Here is a 15,995-nt window from a genome sequence, read left to right on the forward strand (position 1 = left end):
TAAAAATTATCATGAACACATATTAGATTTTTGTCAAATGTTATTTCTGCATCAATTGATATAATTATCTTATTTTTCTTCTTTTGCCTGTGGATGTGGTGGATTCACTGACTGATTTTTGAATTTTGAAAGAGCTATATATACCTAGAACAAATCCCATGTCTTGTGTGGCATTCTTTTTATCCATTGTTAGATTTGACTTATTAGTGTTGTGTTGAGGATTTTTGTAATTATATTCATGGGAGATATCGGTTTTTAGTTTTCATTTCTTGTAATACCTTTACCTGGTTTTACTATTAGAGTAATTCTGACCCAAGAGAACAAGTTTAAAAAGAGTTCTCTCTGCTTCTATTTTCTGGAAGAGATGGTGGAGAATGGCTATTTTTTCCCCTTTAAATGTTTGGTAAATTTATCAGTGAAATCATCTAAGCCTTGTGTTTTCTTTTTTGGAAAGTTGTTAATTATTGGTTCAGTATATCTAACAGATAAAGGGCTTTTCAGGTTTTCTATTTCTGCTTGTGTGAGTTTTGGCAGGCTGTCTTTCAAGGAATTGATCTATTTCATTTCAGTTATCAAATTTGTGGGCTTAGAGTTGTTCATAGTACCCCTTGTTATTCTTTTAATGTGCATAGATCAGTAGTGGTGACCCTTCTTTCATTTCTAATATTGGTAATTTTTGTCTTCTCTCTTTTCTTGGTTATCCTGGCTAAAAGTATATCAATTTTATTGATCTGCTCAGAGAACAACTTTTGTTTTCATTGATTTTCTCTATTATTTTCCTGTTTTCAATGTCATTGATTTACACTCTCATTTTTAAGCTTTCTTTTATTCTGCTTGCTTTAGGCTTAAATCACTTTTCTTTCTCTAGTTTCCTAAGGTGACAGCTCAGGTTGATTTTAGATTTTTTTCTTTCTAATATATGCGTTTAATGCTAAACATTTTCCTCTACACACTATTTTTCTACATCCCACATATTTTGATGTTTTATTTGTAACTTCGTATTTTTCAAAACATCTAAAATCCTTATTGAGATCTGTTTTTGATCTACATGTTATTTAGAGGTGTGCTGTTTAGTATAGTTTGAAGTCAGGTAGCGTGATGCCTTCAGCTTTGTTCTTTTGGCTTAGGATTGTCTTGGCAATGAGGGCTCTTTTTTGGTTCTGTATGAACTTTAAAGCAGATTTTTCCAATTCTGTGAAGAAAGTCATTGGTAGCTTAATGGGGATGGCATTGAATCTATAAATTACCTTGGGCAGTATGACCATTTTCACAATATTGCTTCTTCCTATCCATGAGCATAGTATGTTCTTCCATTTGTTTGTGTCCTCTTTTACTTCACTGAGCAGTGGTTTGTAGTTCTCCTTGAAGAGGTCCTTCACATCCCTTGTCAGTTGGATTCCTAGGTATTTTATTCTCTTTGAAGCTATTGTGAATGGGAGTTCACTCATGATTTGGCTCTCTGTTTGTCTGTCATTGGTGTATAAGAATGCTTGTGATTTTTGCACATTGATTTTGTATCCTGAGACTTTGCTGAAGCTGCTTATCAGTTTAAGGAAATTTTGGGCTGAGACGATAGGGTTTTCTAAATATACAATCATGTCATCTGCAAACAGGGACAAGTTGACTTCTTCTTTTCGTAACTGAATACCCTTGATTTCTTTCTCTTGCCTGATTGCCCTAGCCAGAACTTCCAACACTATGTTGAATAGGAATGGTGAGAGAGGGCATCCCTGTCTTGTGCCAGTTTTCAAAGGGAATGCTTCCAGTTTTTGCCCATTCAGTATGATATTGGCTGTGGGTTTGTCATAAATAGCTCTTATTATTTTGAGATACGTTCCATCAATACTGACTTTATTGAGAGTTTTTAGCATGAAGGGCTGTTGAATTTTGTCAAACGCCTTTTCTGCATCTATTGAGATAATCATGTGGTTTTTGTCTTTGGTTCTGTTTATATGCTGGATTACGCTTATTGATTTGCATATGTTGAACCAGCCTTGCATCCCAGGGATGAAGCCCACTTCATCATGGTGGATAAACTTTTTGATGTGCTGCTGGATTAGGTTTGCCAGTATTTTGTTGAGGATTTTTGCATCGATGTTCATCAGGGATATTGGTCTAAAATTCTTTTTATTTGTTGTGTCTCTGCCAGGCTTTGGTATCAGGATGATGTTGGCCTCATAAAATGAGTTAGGGAGGATTCCCTCTTTTTCTATTGATTGGAATAGTTTCAGAAGGAATGGTACCAACTACTCCTTGTACCTCTGGTAGAATTCGACTGTGAATCCATCTGGTCCTGGACTTTTTTTGGTTAGTAGGCTATTAATTATTGCCTCAATTTCAGAGCCTGCTATTGGTTTATTCAGGGATTCAACTTCCTCCTGGTTTAGTCTTGGGAGAGTGTAAGTGTCCAGGAAATTATCCATTTCTTCTAGGTTTTCTAGTTTATTTGCATAGAGGTGTTTACAGTATTCTTTGATGGTAGTTTGTATTTCTGTGGGGTCGGTGGTGATATCCCTTTTATCATTTTCTATTGCGTCGATTTGATTCTTCTCTCTTTTCTTCTTTCTTAGTCTTGCTAGTGGTCTATCAATTTTGTTGACCTTTTCAGAAAACCAGCTCCTGGATTCATTGATTTTTGGAGGGTTTTTTGTGTTTCTATCTCCTTCAGTTCTGCTCTGATCTTAGTTATTTCTTGCCTTCTGCTAGCTTTTGAATGTGTTTGCTCTTGCTTCTCTAGTTCTTTTAATTGTGATGTTAGGGTGTCAATTTTAGATCTTTCCTGCTTTCTCTTGTGGGCTTTTAGTGCTATAAATTTCCCTCTACACACTGCTTTAAATGTGTCCCAGAGATTCTGGTATGTTGTATCTTTGTTCTCATTGGTTTCAAAGAACATCTTTATTTCTGCCTTCATTTCATTATGTACCCAGTAGTCATTCAGGAGCAGGTTGTTCAGTTTCCATGTAGTTGAGCGGTTTTGATTGAGTTTCTTAGTCCTGAGTTCTAGTTTGATTGCACTGTGGTCTGAGAGACAGTTTGTTATAATTTCTGTTCTTTTACACTTGCTGAGGTGTGCTTTACTTCCAACTATGTGGTCAATTTTGGAATAAGCATGATGTGGTGCTGAGAAGAATGTATATTCTGTTGATTTGGGGTGGAGAGTTCTGTAGATGTCTATTAGATCCGCTTGGTGTAGAGTTGAGTTCAATTCCTGGATATCCTTGTTAACTTTCTGTCTCGTTGTTCTATCTAATGTTGACAATGAGGTGTTAAAATCTCCCATTATTATTGTATGGGAGTCTAAGTCTCTTTGTAAATCTCTAAGGACTTGCTTTATGAATCTGAGTGTTCCTGTATTGGATGCATATATATTTAGGATAGTTAGCTCTTCCTGATGAATTGATCCCTTTACCACAATGTAATGGCCTTCTTTGTCTCTTTTGATCTTTGATGGTTTCAAGTCTGTTTTATCAGAGACTAGGATTGCAACCCCTGCTTTTTTTTGTTTTCCATTTGCTTGGTAGATCTTCCTCCATCCCTTTATTTTGAGCCTATGTGTGTCTCTGCATGTGAGATGCATCTCCTGGGAATACAGCAAACTGATGGGTCTTGACTCTTTATCCAATTTGCCAGTCTGTGTCTTTTAATTGGACCATTTAGTCCATTTACATTTAAGGTTAATATTGTTATGTGTGAACTTGATCCTGTCATTATGATATTAGCTGGTTATTTTGCTCATTAGTTGATGCCATTTCTTCCTAGCATTGATGGACTTTACATTTTGACATGTTTTTGCAAGGGCTGGTACCAGTTGTTCCTTTCCATGTTTAATGCTTCCTTCAGGATCTCTTGTTGGGCAGGCCTGGTGGTGACAAAATCTTTAAGCATTTGCTTATGTGTAAAGGATTTTATTTCTCCTTCACTTATGAAACTTAGTTTGGCTGGATACGAAAATCTGGGTTGAAAATTCTTTTCTTTAAGAATATTGAATAATGGCTCCTACTCTCTTCTGGCTTGTAGAGTTTCTGCTGAGAGATCCGCTGTTAGTCTGATGGGCTTCCCTTTGTGGGTAACCCGACCTTTCTCTCTGGCTGCCCTTAACATTTTTTCCTTCATTTCAACTTTGGTGAATCTGACAATTATGTTTCTTGGAGTTGCTCTTCTCGACTAGTATCTTTGTGGCATTCTCTGTATTTCCTGAATTTGAATGTTGGCCTGCCTTGGGGAGAGTTGGGGAGGTTCTCCTGGATGATATCCTGCAGTGTGTTTTCCAATTTGGTTCCATTTTCCCCGTCACTTTCAGGCAAACCAATCAGATGTAGACTTGGGCTTTTCACATAATTCCATATTTCTTGCAGGCTTTGTTCATTTCTTTTAACTCTTTTTTCTCTAAACTTCTCTTCTCGCTTCATTCATTCATTTGATCTTCAATCACTGATACTCCTTCTTCCAGTTGTTTGAGTTGGTTACTGAAGCTTGTGCATTTGTCACGTAGTTATTGTGTCATGGTTTTCATCTCTATCAGTTCTAACTATACTACAAGGCTACAGTAACCAAAACAGCATGGTACTGGTTCCAAAACAGACATATAGACCAATGGAACAGAACAGAGCCCTCAGAAATAATACCACACATCTACAGCCATCTGATCTTTGACAAACCTCACAAAAACAAGAAATGGGGAAAGGATTCCCTATTTAATAAAAGGTGCTGGGAAAATTGGCTGGCCATCAGTAGAAAGTTGAAACTGGATCCCTTCCTTACTCCTTACATGAAAATTAATTCAAGATGGGTTAGAGACTTAAATGTTAGACCTGAAACCATAAAAACCCTAGAAGAAAACCTAGGTAATACCATTCAGGACATAGGCATGGGCAAGGACCTCATGTCTAAACACCAAAAGCAACGGCAACAAAAACCGAAATTGACAATTGGGATCTAATGAAGCTAAAGAGCTTCTGCACAGCAAAAGAAACTACTATCAGAGTGAACAGGCAACCTACAGTATGGGAGAAAATTTTTGTAAACTACTCATCTGACAAAGGGCTAATATCCAGAACCTACAAAGAACTCAAACAAATTTACAAGAAAAAAACAACCCCATCAAAAAGTGGGCAAAGGATATGAACAGACACTTCTCAAAAGAAGACATTCATACAGCCAACAGACACATGAAAAAATGCTCATCATCACTCGCCATCAGAGAAATGCAAATCAAAACCAAAATGACATACCATCTCACACCAGTTAGAATGGCAATCATTAAAAAATCAGGAAACAACAGGTGCTGGAGAGGATGTGGAGAAATAGGAACACTTTTACACTGTTGGCGGGACTGTAAACTAGTTCAACCATTGTGGAAAACAGTGTGGTGATTCCTCAAGGATATAGAACTAGAAATACCATTTGACCCAGCCATCCCATTATTGGGGATATACCCAAAGGATGATAAATCATGCTGCTATAAAGACACATGCACACGTATGATTATTGTGGCACTATTCACAATAGCAAAGACTTGGAATCAACCTAAATGTCCATCAGTGACAGACTGGATTAAGAAAATGTGGCACATATACACCATGGAATACTACGCAGCCATAAAAACGGATGAGTTCATGTCCTTTGTAGGGACATGGATGCAGCTGGAAACCATCATTCTCTGTAAACTATTGCAAGAACAGAAAACCAAACACTGCGTGTTCTCACTCATAGGTGGGAATTGAACAGTGAGATCACTTGGACATGGGAAGGGAACATCACACACCGGGGCCTATTGTGGGGAGGGCGGAGGTGGGAGGGATAGTATTAGGAGATATACCTAATGTAAATGACGAGTTAATGGGTGCAGCACACCAACATGGCACCTGTATACGTATGTAACAAACCTGCACGTTGTGCATATGTACCCTAGAACTTAAAGTGTAAAAAAAAAAAAAAAAGAAGTGTGCTGTTTAATCTACAAATATTTCTGGATTTTTGAGCTTTGTTATTAATTTCTTGTTTCATTCCATTGCAGTCTGTAAACCTGCTTTTGTATAATTATTATTCTTTTAAATTTTTAATGTATGATGTATGGCCAAGAATGTGGTCTATCTTAGAAAATGCTCCATGTGAGCATGAGAAGAATGTGTATTTTGCCTTTGTTGGATGGCATATTCTATGTGTCAATTAGATGAAGTAGATTGATAGTGTTGTTTAGGTCAGTATTTCTTAATTTTTGACTGTTAGTAATCCCATTTTTTTATCTCTCTTCTCCTTCCTTTTATTGTATATAGTCTTACTTTCATTATATGTCTAAACACAACTTTCTTTCTGCCTTCCTCGACCCCTGTTGTGAATAGTTTCAGCTTCCTCTAGAACTCTTTGCACCATAGTGCACTTAGGGGGTGATGTTCACATAGAAGATGAAAAGTTACTGATTGACTGAAATGTACCAAGGTGATCCCTTCAAATCAAGAAGGAAGCAGAGGTATTCCAGCACACCACAGGAGTGCTGGTTTGAAAGGCTGACTGGTGTCCAGTAACGGTCTCTAGGAATTTTATTACCAGAGACTTGTATTGGTTCTTCTAAAACATGGTCATTGTATTAGCTTCCTAGGGCTGCCATAACAAAGTACCACAGAGTGGCTTGAAACAACAGAAATTTATTATTTCATAGTTCAGAAGGCTAGAAATCTAAAAGTCCAAACTCTAAAGTAAAGCAACCATTCTCCCTCCAAGGGCTTTAGGGAAGAATCTTTCCTCACTTCCTTTAGCTTCCAGTGATTGCAATCTCTGGTGCACCTTGGCTGATAGCAGCTGCATTACTCCAATCTCTGCTTCTGTTGTCATGCGTCATGTACTGCCTCCTCCCTGTGTGTCTCCTCTGTGTCTCTGTGTCTGCCATGGCCTCCTTATAAAGACACCAGGAACTGGATGTAGGGTCCACCTTGACACTACTAAACCCAGTAGAGTCCTCTTACTGGGTCACAAAAATTGTCATGTAGAAACATTTTATTGGGGTCTCTAACTTTTTCTCGGGGAGTTCCCTAAAAACATTTCCAGAATCCATAGGAAATTCACACAGTCAGGGAAGCTGAAAGCCAAAGCTGACACTGAGCATCCTCACCGTGTTGTGTAGCCAGTTTATCCCTTCTAGTTTTACATATCCCCAGTCACCACCCCTAAGTGGAACACAGCCTGCAAATCTTTCATCTTTCCATAGACCCCATTTTCTCACCAGAAATTATGTTCTTTAAGTGGGGAAGCATTCTTATTTAATCTACTAGTCCAGACCAGAATGTGATAAGAAATACTATTCCACTTGTAAGAGTAATAGAAAAGAATAAAAATGCATTTTAAAAGGCACCTTCTGGAGCTGCATTCACTTGAATCAAAGGCTGGCCCTGCAGGGTTGGCATGGCAGCAGCTGCTAGAGGAGCGGCTCTGGAGCAAATGGGCATATTCGCCTTTCTGACTCTGCCAAGTAAGTGGTTTCCTACCTTGTCTGCATTTCCAGCTGACTCTGTTTTCCAACAGCTTGTTTGTGTGTGGGTGTGCATAATAATTATTACAAAGAGAGGTGGCTGTCTGCCATCATTAGCATAATATGTGCTGGAGACAATTTGCCATGGATAAAGTATGTCCTTTTATATTTCACTGATTTTTTATGCTCAAAAGATTTTATCACATGATTTTTTAAAATGCATACGTAAGATAAAAATACCATGTTGTAGATACTTGAATCAATAAAGTTCTTGTAAAAAGAACAGTTGTTGAATGACAAAGGAAAAAGATGATTTCATTTTATTACCTAGTTCTGGAGCTGCTATTTCACAAGTATTGATGTTTACGTGCATTCTAAATGGAAAAAGAGCCATGGCAAGGAGCCATGAGAATACAGATAGAAAACGTCATGTTATGTAACTATTATTTTTCTGGTTTAAAGAAAAATTGGATTTGATCTATTTTTTCCATCTACTCATATGGTTAAAATACATTTTGATTTCACCCAGTTTTTATTGTGCGAATTGGGAATACACATGCATTCTTGTCTATACAATTATTTCTGCACTCTTGCTCTTTAAAGAAGATAGGATGTTAATTTTATGGTACAAAAAAGGAGGATCCAAGGAATCCGATTTGCCCTGTCCTGGGTTACACAAATGAAACTGCTGTTGAACAGAAGGAAGAGTGAGCAGGCCAAACACTCAAACTCTCAACACAAAGGCTTGTTCACCCTGAGGAGTGTCATGCCTCCAACCTGCACTGATGCTCAGATGGTTCCTGATGTTATACAAACTCTCACCATCAAAAGGAACAGTGCTGTGGAGATTCATGGAAAAAGGCCAGAATCACAGCTGTGTGCTTCCTGTTTTTGAGGTTGAATTCATGCACAACTGATAGCATTCAAATCTCATCTCCTGTGATGAGCACAGACAAAATGAATTGTTTTTGCTTTAAAAAGGACACTTTTTCATTTAAGTCAGTGCAAATCTTTTAGCTTTCCAATGCAACTCAAGATTCCGCTTATTATAAATGGAAAAGTCTGTCATGCTTTGGCATTTACATTGACACAATATCAGAGCATACTGTTAGGAGGTATTTTATTTTGTTTCAACTAACTTATTTCATGGCTGCACTTAAAATGCCGTGCATACAACAGGAGTGTCAAAAGCTTCAGATGGTAATTTTTAGTAAGAAATGGTCATGAATAAAGACAAACATAAAGCAGAACAAAATAAGATATTCTTTCCTTTCTTCATTTGGAATTCAAATACTCTTAAGTTCTTGGATTTGGCTTTCTTTATATTTACAAGTATGTATGAAATACTGGTTTCAAATAAGATCTGTTCACAGCCCAGATTACTGAGCCCCAGCTACAATTAAATATTGATCATTTACGTAGTGTTTTAAAGAAGTACATAAATTCTGGTTTTGACAGTTTGGATTTAGTCATAGAGAGTGGAGGCATCCACTTCCTCATACCGGATGATGATTTATGCCTGAGTACATATGTTTTAAAATGTTGGAACGCTTTCATATGTTGGAACAATATTGATCCAGGAACAACAATCCTGGACCTTTCCTCTTTCCTCCTCACTATTATTTTAGTCCCTCGTGCCAGCATCTATTTTTAAATTGAAATTTTCAATCAGGGTCTAGCCCAGAGGGTCTGGAGGGTTCTCACACAAGTTTTTCAGATGAGGTGAGAAATTTTCAAGCATGCTTCATTGTTAGGGCCTGATTTGGATTGACTCCTGTCTATAAGAAGGGAGAATTATCTTTGTCTTTTTACATTTCCCCTCTCCTCTCTCTAAAAAGGGGAGAAAAACAAGCTAGGTTTATTTATTTATTTTTTTTTACCCTTGGCAACAATTCAATTCAAACGAGTTTACTGAGTGTGACTGTGTCTCAGGTACTGGCAATACAAGGACAACAGGGCTGTCATGGATCCTGCCGATAAGGTTCTTACCACCTAGCCAGAGGAAACAGATGCTCAAACCTGCAATTCCCGTGTGTGTATTCAGGGGTGTGGCTGGGCAGTGCAGGTGCTGACAGTGCACATGGCAGGACCATCTACTCTGGACTTGATGGGTCAGGAGGCTTTTCAGGGGAAGCTGTGTCTCAGTGGAACTGGAACATAAGCAAGACTTAAGTCACATGAAGAGAGGGTGGTGAAGATAGTAAGAAAGTTATAGGAAGAAAGGGCTGGAGAGAAGAGCATGACAGGTGAAAACCCTGAGGTTAAATGTCACTTCGCTAGGGGTTGGGGGTAATAAGAGGAGATCAAACAGAGGGTGGAGAGGGGAGGCCAGGTTGTAAAAGGCCTATGAACTACTTGAGGAATTTTAAATTTGAGCAAAGCAGTTAGGACAGTCTTATAGTCATCTATTTTAAGTATGTGTCTTGATTATGAGTGAAAGAGGTTACCATTATTGATTAAAATAGCTAAAAAATTGTCTGCATCTTGTTCAAATATTTTAAATATCATAGAATATTCAGAGATTCAAATGTAAAGATTCCTATGGTAAATTTCTCTTGGAATTGAGTGTGAAAAACTACCACCAAATATTTATACGTCCTTTTATTGGAAAATCAAAGCTGGAAAACTCAATGATTTTGCCTTATGAAAACTTAAAAACATTTTGTTTTGCAGTTCTTTGAAGTATCAAGTATTTACAATTTGTTGAAGAGTTTGGAAGTTTTAAAAAGTTTTCTGGTGAAAATCTTGAGTTTAATTTTCACCAGAAAACCTGCTAGACAAATTCTAGAAGAGCTGTAACACATATAATTTTTAATCTTTCTTTTCATTTTAGTTTTCTTGTTGAAAATCTTTTGATATTACTAACCATTCAGGATTTTCTCTAGAAGTAAATGGTTATAAATTAGGTATATACCTTAAAATAGAAACAACACTTAAATTTCCTGGGTCTTATGTTTTTAACCAGTAACTGCAATTGATACTTTCATAAGAAGAATTGTTTGCTCAAGACAGAAATCCCAGCAAAAAGGAAAATCACACTTAAGTTTTTGAAATTAAAACATAACCAGAAGAATAACTGAATAATTATTCTTTACTGCTGTGGGAGTCAATCAATAGCCCAGAGGAACAGGTAGATGGATAGGTACACAGAAAGCTATCTGTACTATATCTTGAATATCAGCATAGTACTCTTTTCTGATCTTTGTGCTCCCCACACCCACCTTTCTCTCTCTCTCTCAAAATGGATTTTGCATGCTTTTTTCCATCATACACCATGGATATATATGCATCTCACTCTGCTCCCCAAAGAGTTAACACGAACAAGCATGCAATAGAAAAAGCAAACCAGGAATTCCCATGCCCTAACAACCTCAACACACAAATTCAACCATGTTGACAAAATGGGAAGGGAGATCCTGCCAAATTCATAAGAAAGAGAAAGTGGGAAGAGAGACAGTTTGTTACCACGTCTCACCTGCCTTCTTTGGACATGAACAGGTTTTTACTCTTTAGCTTCAACATAGGCAATAGCAGTTAGGCAAGATTCGAACATTATTTGAAATTGGACAAAAAGGATACAAGAGGCCGGGTATGGTGGCTCATACCTGTAATCCTGGCACTTTGGGAGGTTGAGGCCCAGCCTGGCCAACATGATGAAACCTGGTTTCTACTACAAACACAAACATTAGGTAGGCATGCCTATAATCCTAGCTACTCGGGAGGCTGAAGCAGAAGAATCGCTTGAACCCGGAGGTGGAGGTTGCAGTAAGCCAAGATGGCACCACTGCACTGGGCAACGGAGAAAGAGTCTTTCTCAAAAAAAAAAAAAAAAAAAAAAAAGAAAAAGAAAGTAGTTAAGAGAAATTCCTTAGGATGTTGTATATACAAGCTTTTAATATGGTTCTATCAAAATTTAGAAGGAAACGGAGATTTAATTTTTTAATTGAATTGGATATGCAGCACAAGAAAGTATATGCCAACTTTTTACTTGACTACACATTTCACATCTTCAGATAACATTCAGCAACTTTTTAATAACAACTTGAATATATTATATTTAAATATTTTGGTTATTTGTAGACAGTCTTCCAGCAACATAATTAATTTCTTCCCTTCATCAAAAATCTGTAATGAATTATTCTTTCAACTGAAGATTTTCCTCAGCATAGTAAGACTACATTTAAAATCTAAAAAACAAATGCCTCCCTACTTCATGCTTATTTTTAAAAGGAGGCCAAAAAATGATCTTTTCTGAATAAAGTGTTGCAGAAAGGCATAGAATACTTCAATATTATAGTAACAATTATTATCATAAAAGGATAGAATTCATCTCATACCATTCTATTACATGTTTCCCCTTGGAACAAACAAAATGTATCCTCCTGAGTTTAATTTCAAGTCTTTGAAAAGAATGCAGTCTTAAGAAATTAGATAGGAATTTAAGTTCTAATTCATAAAACATCACTTTCCCCCATGGAACTCGTTGAAAATTACATATTAACAGCACCCCTTTAATTTAATATTCTAAAAAAACAGCATCTAAAAAAAAAATAAAGAATTACATTAAACAATATCATTATCCTTAGCCCTCATAGAGTGCTTTCCATTTTCCAGATGTTTAAAAGACACAAAATGGGCCGGGCGCGGTGGCTCAAGCCTGTAATCCCAGCACTTTGGGAGGCCGAGACGGGCGGATCACGAGGTCAGGAGATCGAAACCATCCTGGCTAACACGGTGAAACCCCGTCTCTATTAAGAAATACAAAAAACTAGCCGGGCGAGGTGGCGGGCGCCTGTAGTCCCAGCTACTCGGGAGGCTGAGGCCGGAGAATGGCGTGAACCCGGGAGGCGGAGCTTGCAGTGAGCTGAGATCCGGCCACTGCACTCCAGCCTGGGCGACAGAGCGAGACTCCGTCTCAAAAAAAAAAAAAAAAAAAAAAAAAAAAAAGACACAAAATGAAAACTCTCAATTGCCCAAGAGGTAGATGATGAACTCATTTTCCAGACAGGAAACTGAGGCAATGAGATACTTTGCCATAGAGTATAAAAATGGTCATCAGCAGAATCAAGATTAGAAGCAGAAACACCTGGTTACAATGTACACATTGCTGCTCAAAACACATCAATAGAATGTCAGGAATAATGCTGGTTCTTTCTTGCAACCTGTATTCCATCTTGCTATATGACATGCAGAGCTGACAAAAGATGGAAGCTCTATTTAAAGTTGATGGCACGTCTATTCTCCAATGTCAAATCCGTGAGAGCAACATGAGGAATGATTATTTACAGTGTCATCATCAGACTCAGGAATGTCGTCTGTGTTGAAATTACACAGAATGCATTTCAGTAAAAAGATCAAGACATGGAAAGCAAAATTAAAGGACAGCTAATGCAAAAATACAACATCAATTCAATAGTTCTACCGATATTCCCTACAAAGAGATGTTTTTAAATACAATTAAAAATAAATAAACAACTGTATTTGAAATTTAGCACATCTCTATGCCAATGTCAGCCTTCATCTGCACACCCTTAAATTAGGAGGGAGTAGGCATAGAATAGTTTTGCTGCATATTATGTTGAAAACATCTCTTTCTAGAGTACAAAAATATGTTCTTATCCACTACAGATAATTTATCAAGCTTTTCAACTATATTAAACACTCAAGAAAATTTGATTATTTCACCTAGCAGTGGTATTGGCCAAACAGGTATGGTGATGAGACTGGAGATACACTTGGTGGGAGATGCTTTGCAGGAGGTGCAGGAAGATAAACAGTGGCATTGTTCTTTAGGTACATGAGAATGATGTCCATTGGTGCCAATACCACAGTTATTGTGTGAGTAGCCAGTACATTAGGGACACACTAACATAGACGACACACAGCGTTATCCAGTTTATTCTTGTGATTGGCGGCCTGCAGTTACCCGTCACATGGAGGTTGACATTGGAAGAGAGAGTGCCGCTAGGGTTTTGGGCCTGAGCCACATAGAGGCCTTCGTCTCCCTTGCATACCTTCGGAATGAACACGGAATGCCTTGTCTCCTTGTGTAAAACCTGTAAGTGCCCATCTGTAGACAGTTTCTGGCCCTTCTTGTACCTGAAGCAGAGAGGCAGTTTTTAAAGTCAGGATTGCTGTTCATTCACATTATTTCCAAGTTCTAATAACGGTTGCAAATAGGCCTATTACCACGCAATATTCTCTAGGATTAGTAGGAACATTGTAGCCACAACAAATTCCAGTGGGGCTCTTTATCTTTTTTTCTTTAGTAGGCTAGAGTGCAGTAGCAGAATCAGAGATCACTGCAGCCTCAAACTCCTGGGCTCAAGCAGTCCTCCCACCTCTGGCTCTCAAGTAGCTGGGACTACAGGCGCCTACTACCATGAGCAGGCTAAGTTTTTCATTTTTCATTTTTCTTAAGAGACAGGATCTCACGTGTTACCCAGACTGGTCTTGAACTCCTGGTTTCAAGCAATCTGCCTCCCTCAGCCTCCTGAGTAGCTGGTATTATGGGCTGTTTATCTTTCAAGCCGAAGTTGGCAACTGGTGGGGAGAGAATTGCTTCGACTGGCTCAGACAATGTTTTTGGAAAACTGAATTTTTTGAAATCCTTTAAAAATTGGAATATTGCAAATGAAAATTCAGATATACAGCTACATCTAAAAACAAAAACAAAACAGACCATCTGGTCACATTAGGCCACCATTTGCTTATAGTAACAATTATCTAGGGTGTGAAATGGCACCCTCATGTTGTCCAGCTTTATTCTTTTTGCCACTCTGGAACAGCAGCTGGGACTCCTCAGAAATTGTATTGGAGTGAGACTCATCTACTCCATCATATTCATACCATGATATCCACACGACAATACAGATGTGCTGTTTTAGAGGACTGGACTTAACATCACCTCCTGATGAAATCACTTCATTTAATTTTTTTAAAGCAATTTCATTAGAAGAAAATGGCTTGTAAATATAAAAGGTATTTATGCAACTGGATTATGACTAATAACATATTTCTAAAAGTTTCCTATGAACATGAGTGCTTAACTGCATGTTTTTATAAAGCAAATAGTTTATTTTGTATATCTGAGATTCTTGTTTATTTATTTATACCCACAATCAACCACTCAGGGGGGATGACAAATCTGAATCGTCTTCTGTTCCCATTGCCTAAGTGATAACTTTGCCTTTTCCTGGGTGTCCTAAAAATGTATGATATCCTGAAAGCTTGTCAGTTACTATTTGAGCACAGTTGTAAATCTGATGGCAAAACATTTGTTTACAACACTGTGATATTCTTCAACAACATGTAAGTAGCAGTGGTTCTTTAACCACATACACACTAACCAAATTATTAATATTTACTGTGTGGACAAAAACAAGAAATACATCTGACAACATTTTTCTTTGGAGTGAACTGAGATTTAATAATGAATTAAATATTTTTAAAATTCATAAATATGACACTCCTGATTTGTAAAAAAACATGCAATAATAAAGACAATAAAACAAAAAGCAAAAGTGACCGCACTAATATAGCACAAGTGCAGTTTCTTTTAATAATTTGAGAAACCAGAGTTTTCTCATAAGTTCCTTAGATAACTGGTTCATATTTCAAGTACCATTAATGGGCACACACAATAATCGAAACTGATCATTTAATATCTACTGAAATATTGTGATCAATAAATGCTATTTTACTTAATCTTAGTTTATAAGTATAAACTAGGTCTCGCAGATTTGTAACTTTGTCCTCAAATAAATTTACTTAAGGATGAGAATTTTCCAAATGTTTAAAAGTAACCCACATATTGAGAAAGAACTGCTTTTGTTACCAACAGTAGGCAATCCAAAACCAGTATTCTACAGTTTGCTTTTACTGAAACAAATAGGCTAAAAAATAATGATGTCTCCAGAGTGAAATCATATCGTTCACAGCCCAGTTATTATACTACCTTACAAAAATGAGTTTATTGCCTGTCACCTGGAACAACTGTGACAGAAATATTTTTATTCCATCTCTCATATTGAAAAAATTTGTAAAAAGAAATCCTAGTAAAACAAAATGTTACAAAGATGACATGTGTGACTCTGTTGGAAAGAGGAAAAAGATGAAAGAGGTAAATGAGAGAGAAGGGGAAAAAACCAAATTCTTGTATTTTTCAATTGCATAAAGGTAGTTAAAACAAGCAGATGCCATGCTTATATAGAAATAGACAATAGAAAATAATTTCAACCCACAATCTTTAGAAATGTGGAATGTTTAACACAGAAAAAAACAAGCACAACCAACCTACAGTGCTTTGGAAATTTGTTAAATTATTAGTACTTTATATGGTTACCTTTTATTTTTCTTAAAGGTATTAACTATGCTGCTTCTAAAATGAGAGTGGTCTGATGTGAGATTGAATCATGCAGAGTTGCAGTGTCACAGAATATTAATCAGCTAGCCCTAAACCTTTCAGTTAGTGCTCACAGAATGATTTTTCTCTGTGACTAAATTTGTTTCCATTTATGGCTTGTCATTA

At 37.2% G+C, this 15,995-nt stretch overlaps 1 protein-coding gene, 1 long non-coding RNA gene and 1 other non-coding gene across 13 annotated transcripts in view; 1 reads left to right on the top strand and 2 right to left on the bottom strand.

The window, feature by feature from the left end:
* LOC105499519 (uncharacterized) overlaps positions 1-15,995 on the top strand; it is a 195,466-nt gene that overhangs the window by 43,557 nt on the left and 135,914 nt on the right. The window lies entirely within an intron of this gene.
* Positions 1-15,995, bottom strand: part of LOC105499520 (coiled-coil domain containing 141) — a 263,883-nt gene that overhangs the window by 31,214 nt on the left and 216,674 nt on the right. For 2 of the 7 annotated variants that reach the window (XM_011772110.3, XM_071073848.1), the window contains exon 25: positions 13,480-13,564. In XM_011772110.3, coding sequence (XP_011770412.2) covers positions 13,480-13,564 — 85 coding nt within the window. The other 5 variants (XM_071073847.1, XM_071073845.1, XM_024786956.2 and 2 more) reach the window with 5 other exon arrangements.
* On the bottom strand, positions 10,211-10,269 carry LOC112423221 (U7 small nuclear RNA). Its single transcript, XR_003013702.1, has one exon. It is a non-coding gene; the product is annotated as a U7 small nuclear RNA (small nuclear RNA).

Source organism: Macaca nemestrina, chromosome 11, assembly GCF_043159975.1.
Source record: "Macaca nemestrina isolate mMacNem1 chromosome 11, mMacNem.hap1, whole genome shotgun sequence".
NCBI classification, from domain to species: domain Eukaryota; kingdom Metazoa; phylum Chordata; class Mammalia; order Primates; family Cercopithecidae; genus Macaca; species Macaca nemestrina.